Here is a 22,761-nt window from a genome sequence, read left to right on the forward strand (position 1 = left end):
TTCCGTGGAGAGAGGTTTTTCCACAGACCGGAGGGTGCGTGGTTTTGTGTGCTGCCTGCATCCTGCGGATGGGGCTTTGCTTGTTTGTGCAGACCGGTTGCTAGCATGCTGCAGCCCGGTATTGGTCCACAGACTGGGGATTGGGGACCCCTGCACCAGGTTATCTGTTTCCCACAATCTTTTAGACGGGGTCTCAACTAACCAGGAGATGTCCTGTCACCCAACCAGATCTCACCCAAAGAGCTTTGCACTCACTCCTATTCATTTTACGGCCTCCGTTTCTATCCCAAATTTACCCCCAAGATGATCAAGGCAGTGTAATTTGTCCTCTGCACCTTGGGGTTTTTTTTTCCTCCCACACAACAACCTTATGAGGTAGGCTAGGCTGAGAGATAGTGACTGAGGCCACGGGCACCCAGTGTGCTTCACGGCTGAGTGGGGACTTCGAATCCACACCCCCACCCACCCACCGGCGCAACCTCCTACCTATTGCACAGCACTGTCTCTCTCTTGTCACCTGAGACCTTGAGGAGCAAGGAAAGAGAACTGCTTCATCTTTTCCTGCTTTTATTATGGAATGTGCAAACAAACCCTCAGATACCCTGATTTTAAAAACACACACAAAAAAAACCCCAAAGCAAAACAATGACCAATCCCCTACACCGTTTTCTAATTTAATTCCAAGTCGACTTTAGAAAAGAACATCATTTCATGCAAACACGACACCTACGCTGTGATTTTAAAATGCTTAAAGCCCCCTTAACCAGTTATGATTTCCCCTCCCCCCAAAGTCTGGCTTTAGAATGTTTAACATCTAAGGAAAAATAGGTAAGTTTCAGAAACAGAATTAAAAACATGATCTGACTATAGCAACACGTAAACTCTTCCCGCCCACCGCCCCTGTGTATGATCCAAGGTATATTTTTATTTGTCTATCTAAAAGTAGCTTTGAGTTGGGCAGCTATGCAATTAAGTCTAACCAGGTGTCTTCTTCCATCTTTTCACCATCCCTTTAAGGTCGTGATAGAGTCTTTGTGGTAGATTTTCCCCCCTCCCCCCCTTAAATTGATGTTCCGTGGGGTGTGTGATCCTATGATGCCTATGTGAATACATGTTGGGAAACCGCCCTGCTATTTAAGCCCAGACCTGTGGAGAAAAACATCAAACAATGGTTAGCTTCGTGGCTGGGATTCTCCTTTGGAGAAAAAAAAAGGGGGGGAAAAGGAGAAACAATTGAAGACAACATCCTTACCCTCAGAGTGTGATCCCACGATCCAGAACAAAACGCAGTCCCGTCAGGTGAAACCCTCAAAGTGCTAACGCGGTTCTCGTGACCGAACAAAATGGCGACGCGCGATCCTTTCAGAACATCCCAAACGTTTATGGTGTAGTCGTTGTAGCCCGCAAATAATAAGCGTCCTGTGGACAAAATCCTGCTGGTCAGCTCAGATTCCAATATGCAACGTTCTAATATCTGAGGGACTACCACAAAGAAGTGTGTGTGGGGGGAGAGATCCTATTCTCCAAAGCACCTGAGGGCAGGACGAGAAGCAGCGGATGGAAAGTAATCAAGGAGAGAAGCAACCCAGAACTAAGGAGAAACTTCCTGACAGAACAATCAACCAGTGGAACAGCTTGTCTCCAGAAGTTGTGGATGCTCCATCCCTGGAGGTTTTTAAGAAGAGATTGAACAGCCATTTGTCTGAAATGGTATAGGGTTTCCTGCCTCGTGGGAGTGGGGGATGGACTAGAAGACCTCCAAGGTCCCTTCCAACTCTGTTATGCTGTTATTCTGAGTCACAGCATTATGCTGATGACACAATCAGTCAAAGTTTCCAAACAGATTCATAAGTAGAAGAAAACCAGTGAAAATTCTAAAAAAATTGATTGAAAATTGAAATCGGTTGAAAATTGATCTTCAGCCAGCACAACAAGGACATAATTCTCAGCTCAACTTTTATTCCACCTTATGACGTTGTGATTTTACCTCAGTGTAATACAACCTCTTCCCACTCACCTGTCTGAGTGAGTTCCCTGGGCTAAAGGAAATGTTGTGCGCTCCACCTTGAGCAATTAAAATTCAAATCAATAAAATGCTACATCTTTAGTTAACTTCATATACTTTTTTTTCCCCCTAACTGAGAGAGCTGAAACACACCTAGAGTTGAAGGACGAACTCCAGGAGCAGCTGTTTGAAGTCTCAAGGTCTGGAAGGGTTTAACTTCACCGATGGAATTGCTTTGCTGCTATCTATGCCAAACTAAACTGGAGGAAGACCACCCTTAATTCTTCCCCTTGTTAGTTCCGCGAGCAAAGAAAATACATCAGGATTCACATCTCACCACTAAGAGAAAAATCCACACTGGACGCCCCGAAGATGATGCTTTCTTTGGAATAAATAGCCACCTCTCTATCCGCTCGGAGGTCATATAAACGGCACTCAAGAAGAAGGGAAGAAAAAAAGAAAATTCATTATCCAGAGCATTTTTAAATGATATGATCATACACAAGATTTTGGCCATGCCAGTAAAACTCCTTTACGACCCTGTAATACCATGTTGTTGTTAGCTGTGAAGTCGTGTCTGACCCATCGCGACCCCATGGACAACATTCCTCCAGGCCTTCCTGTCCTCTACCATCTTCTGGGGTTCATTTAAGCTCAGACCTACTGCTTCAGGGACTCCATCCAGCCACCTCATTCTCTGTCATCCCTTTCTTCTCTTGCCCTCAACCTTTCCCAGCATTAGGCTCTTCTCCAGGGAGTCCTTCCTTCTCATTAGGTGGCCAAAGTATTTGAGTTTTAGCTTCAGGATCTGGCCTTCTAAAGAGCAGTCAGGGTTGATCTCCTCTAGGACTGACCGGTTTGATCGCCTTGCACTCCAAGGGACTCGCAGGAGTCTTCTCCAGCACCACAGTTCAAAGGCCTCACAATTCTTTGGCACTCAGCCTTTTTTACGGTCCAACTTTCACTGCCATACATTGCAACTGAGAAGACCATAGCTTTGACTATATACGCACTTTTGTTGACAGGGTGATATCTCTGCTTTTTAGTGTGCTGTCTAGATTTGCCATGGCTTTTCTCCCAAGGAGCAAGCGTCTTTTAATTTCTTGGCTATAGTCCCCATCTGCAGTGCTCTTGGAGCCCAGGAAAGAAATGCCATAATTAGGGGTAAATTCAGGGCAACTGGATGGAGCCGAGCACTTACTGGCCTGTCGCCCTTCCTGACACCATGTGGAGTATGCAGCAGATATTTTCTTTGTACCCTAGGAGAGAAACATCTTCCACTACCTAGGATTGAACTCTCAACCTTCTGAGTGGGAGGTGAGTGTCTTCACCACTAAGCCACCATGCCGCTCATCTTAGCTATGCCAGCAAACCTGCATAAACCTGAATACGGTGCCCTATGCACGGATAAGTTACTTTAATGTCGCCCAGATGTGCTGGATTTCAACTCCCATGGATTCCATCAGCTTCTTTGATCATTCTAGGGTCACCTTCCCTAAGCTGTCTTTCTTCAAGCTGTTGGGTTCCCAACCTCCAGAATTCTCATGTATGGCCATGCTGCCCAAGGAATTCTGGGAACAGAAGGCCACACATCTGGAAGTTGCCCAAGAGAAATTGAAATTAAAAGAGGCTGCCCTAAGAAAATGGCGTTGGAAGCACATTCTTGGCTGTGAAAACCTAGCATTTGGTACCTCAACTAATGGACTGCCTTATCAAAGCCCATCTTGACCTTTTTGATTGACCAGGTAAATTATGAAGTGGCTTCCCAAGAGAATACATCTCCTTTTAGAAAGTACAAGGATGCATTTATTTCAAAAGCCCTTTTCCTCTATTCAACTGCCTCAGTCACATTCACTAAAGATTTCTTTGCTGCTTTGGGAGATTATTATTTTAGCTTATTTTTGTTTGTGACAGCATTTTTACGCCACCTTGGAATAATCTTTTGGCACAGAAAGATGGGGGCAGGATGTCCTAAACAAACCAATAAATAACATTTAAAGTAAGCTTCCAATAACATTCCATCCTTCTTCTACCTCATTGTAACTTTCTTCCTCCCACATAAATTCCAAAGCTGTGGTTTGGCTCGTAGAAATTACACTTAACCCGTTTGTTTAGAATATTTCTTTGGCTTATTGATTTGTCCCGCTTCCTCCAGGACTCCAGGGCAAAATATGTGTGGATTACTCCTTGTTAACCCTGCAAGAGCAGTGAGGATGAAAAGATCTGGAGAAATTTCAGGGCTAAGAAGGAATCATGAACTCAGGTCTTCCTGGTTGAGATTCAACAAGGACAGAGATAGAGAAACCCGGCATCCCTTCAGTAAGCTGGCCAAGAAAATAGCCATATGCGTTGAATTAAATTCCCAGAGGTCTTAGCCAATATAAGAAGGGGATGCTAGAAGTTGTAAGAGCAACATCTGCAAGTCAAAGACTGTCCACCCTTAGGTCTAGATCTTGTCGATCCTTGGGGTGGTAATGGGAAAATTTTAGAAGAACATTCAGTGACCAGAGACATGAGATCTCAAGTCCTTCAAAGGATCTGGAATTTGCACTCTCATCTTTCCCAACTACTGGCTGGCTTGGTTGAGGTTGATAGGAATTGGGAGTCTAACACTATTTACAGGACTGGCTACTAGTTCTTCTCTTCTCTACCAGCAATGATAGGTAACACACAGCTAATGAGAACGTGTGGCTTGATAGGAACCCATCTGTGCCCTTCCGACTCCGGAGATCTTTTAGATCTTTCATCGGGATGTGTGTGGATGCCAGTCGACCAAACACCCCAGACAAACCAGCAGATATTTCTCTGAACACCACCAAACATCTCTTCTCAACCCACATTGGAGGGGGGAAAAATGGTCTTCCGCATGATAGCTAAGAGTTGATAGCCACTTCATGGCACTTAATCAATCATTCACAAGCTGCACCCAACAAGCCATTGGGGGCTCTATCTAGGTCCAGCCTTCATTCATGGGAAAGGAATGTGTCTCTCAAAATTAAATAATGCTACGTACTGTGGCATCATCTGAGCCAGAGGCAAAGGCGTCTCCACTTGGGTAGTATCTTCACAAAGAGGAAGAAAAAGAGGTCAGCACACTTTTGAAGCAATGCTCGGGAATCCTTGCAAAACAGAACTGAGCCCTTGGACTTTCCCTTGATTTCACCAGGCCCTGAGCACATGGTTTGGGTAAGGGATATTCTTGTATTGACTCACATGCAGATTTTCACCAATATTCGGCAAACCAAGATCATTTGGATCAGTCCTTGTCAGGAGCTAGCAACCAGATCCCCAGGTGAAAGGTTCAAGTTGACTGCTTTATTCTACCTATAGTACAGGAATCTCCCCAGGCTGCTTGCCTTCTCTTGGGAACAAACAATTACGGTCCCATGGAACTTAAAAGAGGCCAGCCCTATGTCTCTTGTGACTGCAATGACTCAAGGCTACTTCCCTGCTTGATCCCTCCTCTTTGCTTGGCTGGGCGTTTCCCAACAGTTCTTCATGTTGGGTCCAGAGGATGGTAGAGCGACTAAGAGATGCCACAAGAGGCCCAACCCATCACCCTCTCCCTCTACTGCCCTCCACCCACAAAGCCCTTTTTGTCAATAGGCCCCCAAGACACTCTTGCAAAATAGGATTCTCACCTGACACCGTTAATATCCGACTCATGGGTTTCGAAAGACTGAATGCACTGCCCGGTCCTCATGTCCCAGATGATTGCTTTTTTATCACATCCCTAAACAAACAAACAAACAAACAACAAAAGTACATATAGTAAGAAGCTCTACTGCCATTCCCCAAGGAGGAAAAAAAATTGAGCATAAGAGATGACAAAATGCACAATAGCCCCAAAGATGTTATTTGTTGGAAATGTTTTCTGTACAGCACCTTAACACCTGGCTTTGTGCTCTCGCCCTCTTCACATGCCTTTAAGAGCAGCGGTAAGGAGACCCCTCGTTTGGCAACCGCAACTGGGATCAGGAACTTAAGTTGCTAAGCAAAGTAATCACTAAGTGAAACCTAGACCAGTTGATCCCCAGCCTGCATAAAAAAATAAGCCTACTTTACCCCAGACACAAAGGTATTCCCTGTTTCTGAAGGAGCAAGATCCAGGCACAAGACATCTGCCCCATGTCCGTGGAAACTCTGTAGAAGCTGTCCACTTTCAACGTCCCAGAGGGCACAGGTACCATCACCGCTTGCAGTCAAGATCTTTTGGGAGGGGAGGGGAGAAGGGAAAAAACAGAGGCCATTCAAGTAATTTGCATCAAATCACAAATTCCCTTGGCTTCTCAATTCACCAAACCCCCATCACACAGTCTTTTGATTCATATTAAAGGATTGTAAATCTCCTAAATTAATGGATTTACTAAATCTTTGGCCTTCAACTGTAGAGGAATAAGAGGCAGAACCTGGGAGTGGAGTTAAGAGAGGGAATCATCCTTCAAGAGAAGAATCAGGTCCCCATGAACTCAGAGAGCAAAATGGACATCGCCAATGGATTTGTAATGCATCACTATGCTTAGGAGGGTATCCTATCTATGTTTCCTGGTAAAATACATGGGAAAATCCCATCGAGGGACAAACCCCCCATTTAGGGTTATGTCCCCATGAACTCAGAGAGGAAAATGGACATCGTCAGTGGATTCGGAGCACATCGGTATGTTTAGGAAGGTGTTGAGCTTTAGAGCCTGCCCTATCTATGTTTCCTAGTAAAATATATGGGAAAATCCCATTCGGAATAAACCCACTTAGGGTTAGGGTTAGGTCACCATGAAGTCATAGGGCAAAATGGACATTGCCAACAAATTCGGAGGGCTTGGGTATGGTTAGAAGGGCACTTACTTTTCTAGGCTGCCCTATCTATGTTTCCTGGTAAACTACATGGGAAAATCCCATTGGAGGAAAATTCCACTTAGGGTTAGGTCACCATGAACTCATACAGCAAAATGGACTTCGCTGACAAACTCGGAGTGCTTGGGTATGGTTAGGAGGGCACTGATTTTTCTAGGCTGCCCTATCTATATTTCCTGGTAAAATACATGGGAAAATCCCATTCGGGATAAACCCACTTAGGGTTAGGGTTATGTCCCCATGAATTCAGAGAGGAAAATGGACATCGCCAGTGGATTTGGAGCACATCGGTATGCTTAGGAGAGTGTTGAGTTTTGGAGTCGGCCCTATCTACATTTCCTGGTAAAATACATGGGAAAATCCCATGGGGAGTGGGGGGGGGGGCAAACCCACCAAGGGTTAGTTAGGTCTTCATGAATTTGGAGAACAACATGCATCAGTGTTAACAAAATATAAGAGTGTTTTGGTCTTTTGTTCCCCCATCTGTGCAGTCAACACTGAGATTAAATCAAACTCAGATATGTAAGAGCTTTATATGCTGTAATGGGGCAAAGGGCTGCATGCTGACAATTGATTAAGAAGCAATGGGATACAATTCCTGTTTGAAATGGGAGCAGCAAATCAGAGCAAATTCCATCCATTGTGTAGGAATTCCTCTCTGAAAAATTAAAAAAGCCCACGTTTTTGCTGCTGAAAAGAAGGCCAACGTCTAGACCAGACATGTCAAACACAAGGCCCGGGGGGGGGGGGCAGATCCGGCCTGCAAAGTGGTTTCATGTGGCCCCCGAAGCCATCCTGGAAACAGCGAGGGAACCGTCCCCGCTGCCTTGGCCCTGGCCCAGAGACCCTCCTTCTGCCAGAGACCCCCAGATCTGTCCCACTCCTGCCCAGGCCCCCACAGGCACCCTTGATGCCAATGATGTAGAGCTGGCCATGCCCACCCAGTAGGCCATACACACTCCAGGTGCGCCCACCCAGTAGGCCGCACCCACCCTGGCCATACCCACCTGGCCCCCCGAGGGCAACCACAATGCTGATGCGGCCCTCAATGAAATTGAGTTTGACACCCCTGGTCTAGACAAATGGAGGCCTTTTTATCCAGAACTTTCTTTCCAGTGGTTCCTCGTTGCTTATAGGCCATTTCCTAAAACACCTCCAAAAGTAAGGTTGGGATTCATAATATTTAGTGTCCTGATGCTGCGATTGCATTTGTTTTAATTCTTCCACCAGCCGCCTCTCTCTCTCTCTCTCAAGGCCACAGTTTGATATACTAAGAGCACCCCAGGTAGATGGCTGATACTGGTTTCCATGGAAATAGACTTGCACCGTCATCTTGGGCTTATTCCTGGAAACAGCGGAGTGGGAAATAGCAATTTCCTCTGAAGCCTCTCACATCCCAGAATAGACTCCGCTCAAGCTGATATTTCGCTAGCACACTGAAAGAAATCTAACACCGCGCTCAATTTTGCACCAAAAGCACCTTGGGCATTTCTTTCTGGGAAAAAGAGGAGGTCAGTGAACCTTCTTCTTAAGTGGAGCATCACCGAATTTAGCAAGAAAGGAGGAGGAGGTTGTATGAATGTCCTCCAGCAATCGTTTCTTCCTTGGTCCATTGCCTTGCCTGCTTTCCTTCAGTCCCAAGAGAAGACAACGATGGGGTTTTCTCTAAGGTGCTTTTCCAAGAGGCAGCTGGAATTTCTTTGGTTTTTCCTTGAGGACGTTTCAGTTCAGAACTGAAGAAGCTTCCCGGATGAGAAGCAAGAGGTCTTCAAAGAAAAACAAAGTCCGGTTGCCTCTTGAAAAAGCACCCTTGGGACAACCATGACTTGGATGACCGAGAATCTCCATAGACATTTCTCACTGGGGTTCTCCAGCAGTAGAATGATCTCCAACATTCGGCCTTGAGAAATTGCTGGAGAACTTCTCTCCCTGAAGAACTACGGAGAAACCGTCAGCCACAAATTGAGTGGGGGAATTTCCAAAGTTTGCCATTTGCTTTTCCATATTTTTTTTTTACTTTTAGGGGTGGGGAGGGAAAGATAGGTGCCCTTATTAGTTGGCCTTCGGTTCTGTGGGGCGAGAAAGGGGCGGCTCTGATTTTTCTCTATGGAAGCATAAAGAAGATTTTTAGCCATCCCTACCCAAAAAAGAAACAAATGAGGGTCTTTACAGGGATTGAGGAAAACCCACGCTCTCTCTAAACCACAAAACTTTTTTTTCCCCAATTTAAAGAGTAACAACAAACTGCAGGTTGGATGTACTTGCCTGCATATCAGAATTAGTGAAGCTGCAAGCTGACAAGTAGTTAGTATGCATAGCGACCGATTTCTTCTTAGCGGCCATGTTCTCGTTTTTTTCAACGGACAGGGGGTATACAGAGCATTTGTTATCCAGACCACTAGATTAAAAACAGTATTAAAAAAAAAGAGAGAGAAGAAAATTCTTTTTTGAAAATATCACCGGGGAGTGTTCTGCCCAGGATCTCTTTGAGAAAGTTGTCCATGGTAGCAAGTGTTCCCCCCACTGCACAAAAGAGTCTTTTCCAAAATATAGCTCAGATTATTTTGAATAATCAGCTGGACCACCCCTTTTCAGGCTGGGTAATAAAACCGACCTATTTAATCTTGCTGGTGTATCTGAACCATGCTAGCTATATGGGACCTGCAACCTTGAAGCCCTCAAAGTTCCTGGATTATCAATTTATTCTGGACTAAATTGAAAGTTGGAGATTGGAACTTCAAATTCCTGAACAACCTGAGACGTAAGATATGGAGAGTCATCTCCTCCATTATCTCATTTCCCCAAGGAGTCTTCAGAAGACGCATCATAGGAGGTCCTTCTAGATCGGGGGTCCTCAACCGTGGCAACTTTAAGACTTGTGCACTTCAACTCCCAGAATTCCTCAGCCAGCTTTGCTGAGGAGTCTTAAAGTTGCCACGGTTGAGGACCCCTGTTCTAGAGGCCTCCTACTCTGTTTGTAAATATTGTTTAATTAACTGGTAATCATTGCGTTACATTTGCTGAAAGTTCCTTTGAGGGTCAACTGCTGGGAAGATGACTTATAAATACCATGCTACCCTGCTACTTGATGCTCTGAAAAGTCATCAAATTAGGGACTCAACACATTTTGACGCCAACATTTTGTCCCAGAACTCATCGTTTGTTTGGCACTCAACGCACCAGCTAGAAGTTGTCGGTGTTAAGTCACATGGTTAATTTTGAACATTTCAAGTACTCATTGTGCTTCCCAAAAACAATTAACAATGAGTAATAAGGTACCACTCTAACTAAATATAAAAGAAAACAAATCTTCTAAGTGATAGCCCTGATATACGGTATCTCCAGAGGTGGATCTGGCCCATTCCTTTCCAAGATCTCCTTTGAAGTCTGCCTGAATGTAATTGTGAATATAATCGTATTCTGGCAAACTTTTGAAACTTAATGGTGGTGGGTGTCCTCTTGTTTATTCTTCTACCTGTTTTATTTGGGCTGGGTTATTTTACTGAAGGAGGATTTTTACACCATTCCATTACGGTATATACATTATTTTGATGTTTTCAGATAGTGCCCATAGGGGAAAGATAAAAATATTAATATGCATTAATATATTCCTGCAGCCAACCCATTTCTCTTACAACTCAATATTCTGAGCCTTGGTGGAGCAGTGGGCTAATGCCTCCTTAAGTAACACCAGCTGCCTGCAATTAGTGCAGGTTCGAGTCCCACCAGGCTCAAGGTTGACTCAGCCTTCCATCCTTCCGAGGTAGGTAAAATGAGGACCCAGATTGTTGGGGGCAATTAAGCTGACTTTGTAATAATGCCGCTTGGGGTGTGTGTGAAAGCCCTAACAAGCAGGCATATACATAGAATGAAGGCTACTGCTAAGCTTGTAAGCCGCCCTGAGTCTTCGGAGAAGGGCGGGATATAGATGTAATAAAAATAAAAAATAAATAAATAAATAATAAATAAATAAAACCCAGGCAATATTAAAAAAAATTCCATTTTGGAACCAAGAGAAGAGGTAGCATCATTTGTCACGATCAAAACATTGGTTTTCAAATACCTTACATTAAAGAGGCTTCTGCTTACCCACATGCAATGGCACATCCAGATGGAGCATACGCACACGCCATCACCCATGTGCAGGGCATCGTCACCGCGTGCTCCTGAAATACAAAGCATTCCTTGCATCTCCTAAGCCAACATTCGACCTAGCCTTGCCAATGGACAAGGGACTCTGATCTGCAAAACTCATTGAGACATTTGAGAAAAGACCCAAGGGCAAAACACAGTCAATTCCCACAATACCAACCACAAATTTGATGGATAGCATTAGGCCCTAACCAAAATTTGGGATCTTCATCCTTACGCACCAATGCAATGAAACACACAATAGGATGCACTTCTTCTCGCGTCTCCCCCTTCCAACAGATCCTTCAGATTGTACACCATCTTGATGTTCTAAAGCAACTCACCTTATTGGTGGTGAAGGCATCCCAAACGATCACCTTCCCATCCTAAAGAAAAGAAGGAAAAATAAAACACTCCGAAATGTGTGAGTTTATTTTGAAGGGACATCGCAATTGAGTCCACTATGAATACTGCTTACACCTTCTGCCTATAATTACAGGAATTTATGAGGCAGAGGAGACATGACTTAATTAAACCGATAGTGTGTCAACTTTCCAAAGATACATCAAGTCTAGACAAAAGTAAACCCTTTTGAGATATCACCATGAAGTCCGTCTAGCTATTCTGCCTTAATCAATCTGATCTTAGTGGCAGTCAAGGAAGATGGCATTGTTATCCCATGATGTCTCAGTGACTCATGAGTGACCCCTGGTGTACATCAAGTGGACTTTGGTTGGCCACCACCAATGGTTTTTCTCTGGAGCTTCCCATACTATTCTTAATCACCGTGAACCTTTTTATTCCTACTCCTACTCAGCTATGAAGCCAGAAACAGGATCCAGTTCCAGCCCAGAGCAAATCATGCTTATCTAGATGGATATCTCAACTGGCCAAGCATTTCTCCATCCAAAGGGAGAACCTCAGGGACACTTTCACCTCCGTCACAATCAGACTAACTGGTCCTTGTTAGGCTGCTGGCTCTAGATCAGGGGTAGGCAACCTTGGCTCTTTTATGACTCGTGGACTTCAACTCCCAGAATTCCTGAGCCAGGGAGTTGAAGTCCACGAGTCATAAAAGAGAAGTTGAAGTCCACGAGTCATAAAAGAGCCAAGGTTGCCTACCCCTGGTCTAGACTAGGTGTTTCTCAACCTTGGAAACTTAAATATTTATGCTGGGAGTTGTTGAGAAGTCCACACACAGCTTCAAGCTGCCACAATCTAGAAAGAAGCTGAAAAAAAACAATATAAACAAATAAAACTCCTGTTACCTGTGAAGAGCTGACAAGTCTTCTTTTGTCCTTGCACCAATCCATACAGAGGACTTTATTCCCATGACCTTTCAGGGTCCTCCGAGTTTTCATCACAAACTGTCCCAAAGCCTCCACGCGCTCCGCCACCTGATGCACTACGAGAAATTCACAGCGGCATTGACCCCAGAGCCACCACTGAAGCAGGCCCAAATCAGGACAACCATGCAAGAAATCAAAGCTAGGAAGGGGATTAGCAGAAGTCCTGGAAAAGCAATGTGAACCCAGGGAAATGAAGTGGGCCTGTTTGCATCCAGAGCAAGGACCAAAAAAGATGGATAACCTCACCTATTCAAAGACCCGGTCTTTGATTTCCACCTTTAGAACCACAACTGCACTGAAAAGTAATTTGATCAAGTGAAAAACAATTTCCCCCCACCTTTGACTGGGAATTATGGAAATCTAACCAGGAATGAAGAACTCAGCTGCCTACCATTGATCATCAACTCAACATGTATTGGCCACAGCACCAGAGAACAAGAACAAGCTCGTTGCTAAGCAAACATGGAATTCCACAAGGGTTGTTTTCTTGCCATTTCTAACCTTTAGAAGTAGAAGCACTATTCGATTTTATTTATTCACACGTTCATCTAAAAGGGGCTCAGGTTGACCCACATGAGTCTGTTCTCTCACCTTTCCTCCTGTGAAGTAGGGTGGATAGAGGAACAACGATGGTAGCGTCGAGTCACCCACAGAGTTGTTAATGAAGTGGACATCTTTCCCCCCCCCCCCTCGTTCCTTCTTTCTCTTTTCTGTGTTAATTTAAAACTAAACTTTCGGGAGATGCTTACAATTATCTGTGAGATCCTTTGCGTATTTCTCATGTTGTATGTGGATTCGCTCTCTTATAAAAGCAGAAGACATGGTCCCACTGTGCAGAAGGGTACTGCAAATTTGAGGGGAAAGGACTTAAAGGATTTCTGGGATCTTTGATGCCCATTGCATTTCAGAAAGTAGATTTATATTTACTTATTACAGACCTTTGGAGAATTCTTTTATTAGGTCCAACAAAATCCCACCATGTCCATTTTTAAAAAATTCTACAACTCTCTTCATCAAGTTGGGCAATCAACCTCGTTGGAATTCTGCATACGGCTGTTCCTTTTACATTGCATCATTAAGTCTCCTAAACCAGGGGTCTACAAACTCGGCAACTGTAAGACTTGTGGACTTCAACTCCCAGCCATGCTGGCTGAGGAATTCTGGGATTTAAAGTCCACAGGTCTGGTTAAGGAGAATAATTCTGGGAGTTGAAGCCCACAGATCTTAAAGTTGCCAAGTCTGGGGACCCCTGTCCTAAACCAATACAGCCATATTTATTAATATTTCACTACCGGTAAAACGCTGCCTTTTAGGAGCGATCCTCTCCACTGGGAAGAGAATAAGCTTCTTTAAAAAGCATCAACTCTCCTCCTAAAAAAAAAGGAGCCCCATTAAAACCACATCAAGCCTTCTTAAAACTGCAGTTAAAGAAGCAACGGCCATTCACACAGGCACTTGACAGACAGCTTCAAAAGCCAATCGGAAAATTTCACTCTGCTTTCCAAAAAACGCTTCCAAACGAGAGGGCCAGTAGGAAAAAAAAAAAGAAAAGCTAAATTCAGATTTCTTTTTTTTTGCAAGCAGGCTGGTTTTGCTCTCAGCGCATCCTTGACAAGTTCCAGGACAGACTCCTCTTTTGCACAAATGGAGCTCTTATGGGCCAAACAGACTTTCAACTCCCACAACTGGTCTCTGTCTTTGCTGGCAGGGTTGTTTTTTTGGCAGGGCTCCTGAACCCAGTACTGAGGAGTGGTGCCTTATGACTTATTTGGCTATCATTCAGGCAACCCATTTCTGCCACTTTAATCCTCCCGTTGATGGATTAGCCGTTCAAAAAAAAAAAACAACGCTAGCATCCCAAAGAAGCTTTCTCTTTATATTTTTGGAAGAACAGAAATAGGTCTCTCTTGCAGGCAGGCAAAGCTGATTCCCGTCTGCTGGAAAGCCAAATATTGGTGAAAGAGTCAGGAATTTTTAAAGCATTCCCTACTTTCTACTCTGGGAAACAGGTTCACCAGGCCTTGGAGGACCCGGTGGGTTTTGACCCCCATTGTTCAAGGCCAAATGTCAGAGTTCCTTGGAAGATAAAAAAAATATTAGTGAAATGCATTTATTTCGCTGGGAAATAAAAATGAAAACACAACGAAGGGGACAGGAATAAACTTCTCTTAAGCCTTTTTTCCCCCCTTTTGGCTGGAATGCCCTGCACTCGATATGAGTCCTCAAACTGCTCCGTGCATCTGAAAAGTTTAACAGCCCAAGCAAGTCACGCTTTTAAGAGAGAAAAATAAAATGCATTGGCTGAGAAAAGCAAGGAAGGCAGCTTTAGATTCAGACCCCCTGAGGGCCAAAGACTTTTTGTGTATATATACATATACATATACATATACATAAGGGACGCGGTGGCTCAGTGGGTTAGGACGCTGAGCTTGTCGATCAGAAGGTCGGCAGTTTGGCGGGTCGAATCCCGAGTGTCGCGTAACAGAGTGAGCGCCTGTTACTCGTCCCAGCTTCTGCCAACCTAGCAGTTCGAAAGCACGTAAAAATGCAAGTAGAAAAATAGGGACCACTACGGTGGGAAGGTAACAGCGTTCTGTGAGCCTTTGGCGTCTAGTCATGCCGGCCACATGACCACGGAGACGTCCTCGGACAAGCGCTGGCTCTTCGGCTTTGAAACGGAGATGAGCACCGGCCCCTAGAGTCGAAAACGACTAGCACGCATGTGCGGGGGAACCTTTACCTTTACCTTTATACATATACATATACACATACACACACACAAACACACACACACACACACACACACACATATATATATTGGCATATTCGGGTCTTTTCCCGTGTAGGATTGAGGGTGTCTTGGCGACATTTCGACGAGGTCCCACTCGTCATCTTCAGGCTGGTGTCTTTGGTTTCAACCGAAGACACCAGCCTGAAGATGACGAGTGGGACCTCGTCGAAACGTCGCCAAGCCTGGAATTCTACTCCCAGAGTTCCCAGTGATACTGAGGAATTCCAAGATGACTGGGGAATTCTGGGAATTGAAATCAAAATGCTAGCTAGGGAATTCAGGGATTTTTAAAGATTTTTTTTAAAAAAATCCTGCCTTTATTGTTTTTATAAATAACTCAAGGTTACAAATGCATGTAATACTCCTTCCTCCTCCTATTTTTCACACTGCAACAACCCTAGTGTGGTCAGTTGTCAGCCTTTTGCAGGTCTACGCCCTCCAGATATGTTGGTCAACTCTCAGCCACAGCTGGCTAAGGAGTGCACACATCTGGAGGGGATGAGTCAAGGAAGATGACTAGCACGGTCCACTCTGCCTCAACATAGCACCTGTCACTGGACCGCAGTGGTGATAGAATGAAAGCCCACGTAGTCCTTAGACAAGGAAGTGAAACATGATTTAATCTATTTTTACCCTCCATTTGTCTGAAATGGTACAGGCCAGTGGTTCTCCATCTGTGCTCCGTGGACCCCAGGTGTGTGTGTGTGTGTGTGTGTGTGTGTGTGTGTGTGTGATGTCATCACAGGGATCCTGTCCAGTGCTTTAAATCTTGAGTTAAGTCTTGGTGGTCCGTGGCCACAAAAGGTATTTAAAGGGGGGTCCATGGTGAAGAAAAAGTTGAGAACCACTGGTAGAGGGTTTCCTGTCTGAGCAGGGGGTTGGACTAGAAGACCTCCAAGGTCCCTTCTAACAGATATTGTTACTCTGTTGTCCAGAATTGCTGTAGTTGGGCATTAATACATTGTAATTTAAATAGGTTATGATTCCCACCCACCCACCCTCAAATTATGCAAGCATATTCATGGCAACCATCAACTCCGGCCAAGTTCAAAGCTTTTTTTCTTTCACTGGGTGGCAGATCCAGGTCTCTGCAGAGCAGAAAACCAACAAGGCTTCAAACTCACACACCCCCTCCCCAAATCCAGGGGTGCTCGGTAGGGTTGACTCCCCGTCTCCCCAAGAAACAGCAGTTTGCAAGCCCAGCCTCGCCCAAACCTAGTTAGCTGCCCACCAACCATACTTGAGCTGCCGCCCCCAGACCGCCCAGGCCATCTCGAGGGCGCCAGGTTGCAAATAGGGAGGGCTCCAGCGTTTCTAAGGCACCGGAGCCCCATTTCTCTGGCCGGCGGGAGGAGAAGGGCAGGAGACGGGGTGGGGGGCAAAAAGCAGGCGGGAGGGGGCCCTTCTCTGCCTCATCCCCCACCCATGACCCAAGGGACGCCCCCCACCCATGCCCCCTCGTCCCGCCGCTGCTTCGGGGCTTGGCCGGGCATCTCTCCGGCGTCTCCACCCAGCGGAGCCCGTTGTTTACGCCGGCCAGCCCGGCATCCGCGAGGGAGGCATGGCCGGGGCGGCGCCCCTTCCCCGCTCGGGGCTGCCCCGGAGGGACCCAGTTCCCGCCGCCCCCCGGCCGGGCTTGCAGGAGCGGCGTCGCCCAGCTGCCCGCCCGCCTTGCCTCCCTCCGGCGATGCCCGGGGCGCAGCCCACCCGGCCCGGCCCCGACTCACGCTCCACGTCGTGCAGCTTGGCCCGCTCCTCCTCCAGCCTGCCTTTGAGACTCTCCGCCTCGGTCTTCAGCACGGCCAGGCTCTCCTTCTCCTGCAGCCCCTCGGTTGCCATCTTGGCCAGAAGGGGAGAGAGAGAGAGAGAGAGGAGCGCGCCAGTCAGCCAGTCAGCCAGGCGGGGAGGGGAGGGGAGGGGAGGGGAGGGAGGGAGGGAGGGGAGGGGAGGAGGAGCCTCCGCCCCCGCCCAGCCGGGGCAGCCCTCTCGGGAGCGCGCGGCGGCGGCGGCGGCGGCGGCATCGTCCACCGATGGATGGAGGAAGACTGGTAGTCCCGCGCAGCCTTCTCTCCGTCTGCGCCCTCCAGATGCGCCCTAGGACTACGGCTCCCAAGCCTGGGTCTCAGGAAACCTCTGCCAGAAAGCTAAGCAAGCTCAGAGAGCACCAAGGACCCCACAGCTCTCCTCCTCCTCCTCTCCACAAACTCTAGTCCTGATGATGTTGCCTAGTTTGGGTCAGGAAACTTCTGCCAGAAAGCTAAGCAAGCTCAGAGAGCACCAAGGACCCCACAGCCCTCCTCCTCCTCCTCCTCCTCCTCCTCTCCCTTCTAACACTGATGATGTTAGCTAGTTTGGGTAATGAAAGGTCTGCAAGACAACAAGCAAGCTCAGAGAGCACCAAGGACCCCCACAGCCCCCGTCCTCCTCCTCTCCACAAACTCTAGCCCTGATGATGTTGCCTAGTTTGGGTCAGGAAACATCTGCCAGAAAACTGAGCAAGCTCAGAGAGCACCAAGGGCCCCTCGTGTCAACCCCGAACTACAAACGTTCGCCTTTATTGGTACTACTCCCATCCTCCACTCTGCTAGCAGGGCAAAGGGAAAGGTCCGGTAGTGCCACCAGCTGGAGGGGGGGCAGCTTTCCAGGCTTCCCCTGCAGGCTGGCCAATTTGAGGGTTCCCTTCTATTTCGGATGCATCCGTAGACCAAAAAAATAAAATAAAAAAAATTGACCCCGCTAAATCCAGTGAATTCCCACCAAACAGCCTTCAAATAGTTGCAGGCCGTACCTGTTTCACGCATAAGGAGCAGCAGCTGCGTTTCTCCGATTTGTAGTATATTTGCTGGAGAACCTTCTCTTTGTTGCAAATGTCGCACGGCCCAAAAATATTGACCGCAAAGGTTTGGTCACACATCTTTGCAGGTAGCTGAAAGAGAGAAGAGTGGAAGTGACAGGGACAGCTTTCTTCGTGACTTTGAATGAATGAATGAATGAATGAATGAATGAATGAATGAATGATAACAGGAAGTTGGTTGATTAGAGAGAATAACTAAATTTGTTGGTGATTGGAGAGCCTTTAGAGCAGGGGTGTCAAACTCAATTTCATTGAGGGCCGTATCAGCATTGTGGTTGCCCTCAGGGGGCCGGGTGGGTGTGGCCAGGGTGGGCGTGACCTACTGGGTGGGCGTGGCTAGAGTGCATATGGCTACTGGGTGGGCGTGGCCAGCTCTACATCGTTGGCATCAAGGGTGCCTATGGGGGCCCGGGCAGGAGTGGGACAGATCTGAGGGTCTCTGGCAGGAGGAGGGTCTCTGGGCCAGGGCCAAGGCAGTGGTGGCCGTTCCCTCACAGTTTTCAGGATGGCTTCGCGGGCCACATGAAACCACTTCGCGGGCCGGATCCGGCCCCCGGGCCTTGTGTTTGACATGTCTGCTTTAGAGACTTTTTTGCTGAAAAAAGAAAAAAAACATGATCGAGAGATTTGATGATTAGAAAGGACAGACTATGGTACGAAGGAAATTATGTTGTAATTTTAGAGGTAAAATATAAACGTACTTATAATTGCTGCGAAGAAGATCGGAAGCAGCTCTATAACTTTTCCTTCTCTCTCTCTCTCTCTCTCTCTCTCTCTCTCTCTCTCTCTCTCTCTGCACCATTTTTTAACTTAGCCTGGAGAGCAGCCATCTGCTGATGCCCAAGAAAGACTAAAGAATTTTATAGGAGAAACGAAAGTGAACCCAGTATTTTTATTTTATTTATCAAATGTCTATAACCACCCACCTCATGAATGGGGCTCTAGGTCAGTGGTGGCGAACCCCCGGGAGGGGTTGCCCCAGGGTGCAACCTGTGTGGAGCAGCACAGCCAAGGACATGGCAGCTGGGCAGCAGGGACAAGATTCTTCCCCCACATCCCGTCGTGCACAGATGATGTTGGGCCGCCCGGGTGATCTGTTGCGGCAGGCCGTGGAGGCAGTAAGTAGCCCTGCGGGCGGGCGGGGGGCAGAGGTGCAGTGGGGGTGGGTGGGGCGGGATTTGGGCACTCGGTGTCTAAAAGGTTCGCCATCACTGCTCTAGGTGGTGTACCGCAGAACAATTAGACATACAACTTTTAAAAATCCATTAAGCAATTAAAACTTAAATATAATTAAAGCCATTTACTACGTACAAATACACCTTCCTGTGAGTAAAACAAGACTTTGAAAACATCGGTTTTCTTTATAGGCATTAGAGGACTTTAGAGGTTCAATTCTTCTTCTTGCAACCCTTCTACAATTCTTGTACGTAATGTTTTTATTTTAAGTCACTTTGAGAAGGCTTGCCTGGAGAAGTAAGGTACCAAGCCCAACCAAAAACACAACGGACGTTATTGAAAAACACTATAGATGAATTTAGATTTGTAATCAAAAACAGTAAGGGTATTTCTTACCTTTTCTCACCCGCAGCGATACCTTGAATGCAACAAGCTAATCGGTGGGCTATTTAAAAAGCAGGAGGAAGAATTTAAGGCTGATTTAATCTACTTAGAGGGATTTACCAACCCTGTAATATATAGAACGATCTTGTAATGCTGGTTGAAGGTCCAAAGACCGGTTTGAAACAGTTAAAAGAAAATTCTAAGCGATGGGATCGTTCAATAGGGCTGTTCCTTTCTTTGGCCTCAAGTTTCAAATTTTGAACCTCTGCCATGCCCTCACCACTGGCCATGTGGGAAGTTCACCATTCCTCATCTAGCCAACATGGGTGGATGTGGTTTTTAATTCAGAAAGAGGCTGTTCCCATGCAAATCTCTGTTGATCTATACCAAGGGTCTTCAAACTTGCCCCTTTTATGACTTGTGGATTTCAACTCCCGGAATTCCTCAGCCAGGAATTCTGGGAGTTGAAGTCCACAAGTCATAAAAGGGCCAGGTTTGAAGACCCCTGATCTATACTGTGCTTGCACCTTTTCTCCTGTAATCCTCCAAGGTTTGGAAAACAAACTTCTGAGAACCCAAGAGAGAAATTGGGACCTCTTTGAATTAAGGCGTATGTTTCACCACTTCATGCAAAGAAGTTGTAACTTAGGTATGAAGAGGAGGCTAAGGGTGAAAATCTTCTCTCTGCTATTTTTTCGCCTTCAAAGAATTATTTATTTTTTAAATGAACTTTTATTAAATTTTCAAAAAAAAAAGATAATTTACAAAACAACAGAAAAGGAAAAATTGGGAGAGGAGATCAAAAAGGGAGAAAGGTTACAAAATGACAAGAAAAAACAGGGGCTGACCAGGGTTTCTTCAGTACAGATACAAATATAAAGTCACTTCTTACTCTTCAGTTAAAACAAAAACAAACATTGTATAAAAGTGTACAAATTAATCAAATAGCTTTAGAATTATATATCACAAACACCCTTTACTCTTCAGTTTAAACAGAAACAAAAAAAATATACAAATGCACGTATATTTGTATACATGTCTAGTAAGAATAACATTACACAATATTTCTAGAATCATAACAAATCTTATCCCTGAATCCTAAAATCAAGCCTTCATTTTTATTTTTCTCAAGCAAGAAGCCCCCAAATGTTTTCCATGTACAGGGGTACCTTGGTACTCAACTGCTTTGAAACTCAACAGATTTGGTATTGGATGCATTTTGATGTGAAAATTTTGTCCTGGTACTCTTCGTTTGTTTGGTACTCAATGCACAAGCTAGGACTTCATTGGTGTCAGCTGCCTTGTGACTCACTACATTCCTTATGGGAAAAATTTCTTTGGTACTCATCATTTTCAGCACTCACTGCACCTCCCAGAACCAATTATGGATAAATACCAAGGTACCACTGTAGAAAGAAGACTGGATTACTTTTCTCTTTTATCAAAGTAGTCACTTTTGCCATCTCTACCTACCATAACAATCCCATTAATTTCAAATTCCACTTTTGAATTGAGGAAATTGTGCATCTTTCTACTTTTTGTAGTTAAAGGTCTTGCCGCCATTGTCATATGCAAAGCATTTTTTTATAATTTAATTTTTTTTTGAATGATGAAAGTTGTAACAGACACACACTGAGCCAGTTTGGGATGATCTAGAAAAAGTTAAGTAGGAAGTTAGCTTATCTGTGTGGCAATGACTTGACACGCTATCTAGTGTAATACTCTCTCATCTGTGGCACCGTCTGTCATTATACGCATGCCACACACACACACAAAAGATCCAACAAAATTATTATCTTAGTCTGGATATTTACAGTGGTGGAATTCTATAAGCTGCGTTTCAAATGCCATAGGTTAAAATAAGCTCTTCATTAGTCCTTCATTATAGAAAAAAAATCCTTCATTATAGAAGTATTTATAAATGTATAAATTTAATTTATAAAATTTATAAAATAAAATTAGGTAGGTCTCGATATAATATGGAGAAATCTAGAGCAGTGTTTCTCAAACTTAGCGACTTTGAGAAGTGTGGACTTCAACTCCCAGAATTCCCCCAGGCAGCCAGAATTCTGGGAGTTGAAGTCCACATACCGTAAAGTTGCTAGGGTTGAGGCAGGAAAACAAAATATGCAGTATTCCATTTCTTACTTTTTGAAGTCCATATTGCTCCCCCAGACTTAATGCCCATTTTAAAAAAGCTTTACAGACGAGTCCTTGGTGCTCTCTGAGCTTGGTGGTTTTCTTTCAGACGTTCCATTAGCAAACTAACAACAGTGCTACAAAGTAGGTATCGTCATCAGAAGATTTACAGTGATACGGAAGCATCCCTGAACAGTCTGCGTTTGCTCTTTGGCAAAGAGTGAATTTGTTGTGATTCCTCACCAGCCAGTGGATCCGGCAGCTGAGTCTGAAGAATCAGATGAGGAGGAGGAGAGGCCTGGAGTGTCATTAGAGTCAGAGGAAGGCTCTGAGGAGCTCCAAAACTTACAGTCGGATGAGGAGCCTGGCCCCTCTACTCGCGCTCAGGCTGAGACACAGCTGTGCTGGGAGCCTGAGTTGGACAGTGACGAAGAACACTTGGGAAAAATCCAGAATGCATAAAAGCGCCGGCAAGAAAAGAGAATAGGATAGAGGAATGCAATGGGGCGGCTCCAAGGACAAAGGAGAAGGCATTAGGAAGCCAGGCCTTGGCTGAATGATAAAAGGGAAGGTGTGGGAGATGCTGGTTGCCAAAGGCAACCATTTGTGTTGAGGATGGAGTTTCTGTGGACTGGGTTTGTTGGCATTGGACATTGACTCAGGTCTGTGAGAATAAAAGGGGTTGTTTTTTTCTTGCGGTTCCTGCCTGTTTCTTGGAAGAGGGGTGAGCATAACAAGGATTCACGTAGGCTGGGACAGAACAGAATTTATAATGCATTAGTTCTTGTAACTATATTCTAGTGAGGAAGCCAAGTTTGAAACTGCTGGGTATTTCTATCATTTCCAGCGGATGTGATGAAGGTGTAAAAGGAAATGTCACTTGAAAGAGGTATTTGCTATCAAGCATCAGTTGTGTGGAATTTTGCCTGTTGTTCAGCATTCCCTGAAATCAGAATAAAGAGAAAATTAACAATTGCCTGGATGCACATGTGGGTCTAAGAAGTTATACGAGGATACATTCTCCTATAGAAAGCCATTTATTACATGATGGCAGGTTTTTAATTTTTTTATCTATTTCCTT

The 22,761-nt window shown here is 45.4% G+C and overlaps 2 protein-coding genes across 3 annotated transcripts in view; both read right to left on the reverse strand.

Moving 5' to 3' along the window:
* Positions 1-99: 99 nt before the first annotated feature.
* On the reverse strand, positions 100-16,966 carry GNB5 (G protein subunit beta 5; the record flags this gene model as incomplete). Its single annotated transcript, XM_083371705.1, has 11 exons — positions 100-1,146; positions 1,253-1,419; positions 2,343-2,439; positions 5,019-5,067; positions 5,647-5,738; positions 6,071-6,214; positions 9,122-9,254; positions 10,946-11,022; positions 11,332-11,373; positions 12,256-12,392; positions 16,855-16,966. 11 exons carry the CDS (start codon positions 16,964-16,966, stop codon positions 1,135-1,137), a joined length of 1,062 nt encoding a protein of 353 aa, XP_083227831.1. The 3' UTR covers positions 100-1,134.
* A 3,299-nt stretch (positions 16,967-20,265) lies between these two features.
* MYO5C (myosin VC) overlaps positions 20,266-22,761 on the reverse strand; it is a 41,389-nt gene continuing 38,893 nt past the window's right edge. For both annotated transcript variants that reach the window (XM_083371010.1, XM_083371009.1), the window contains exon 41: positions 20,266-22,623. In XM_083371010.1, the coding sequence (XP_083227136.1) occupies positions 22,471-22,623 (153 nt within the window). In that variant the 3' untranslated portion in view covers positions 20,266-22,470. The remainder of the gene's footprint in view (positions 22,624-22,761) is intronic.

The sequence above is a fragment of the Vipera ursinii genome (genome assembly GCF_947247035.1).
Source record: "Vipera ursinii genome assembly, chromosome: 11".
Taxonomy (NCBI): Eukaryota; Metazoa; Chordata; class Lepidosauria; order Squamata; family Viperidae; genus Vipera; species Vipera ursinii.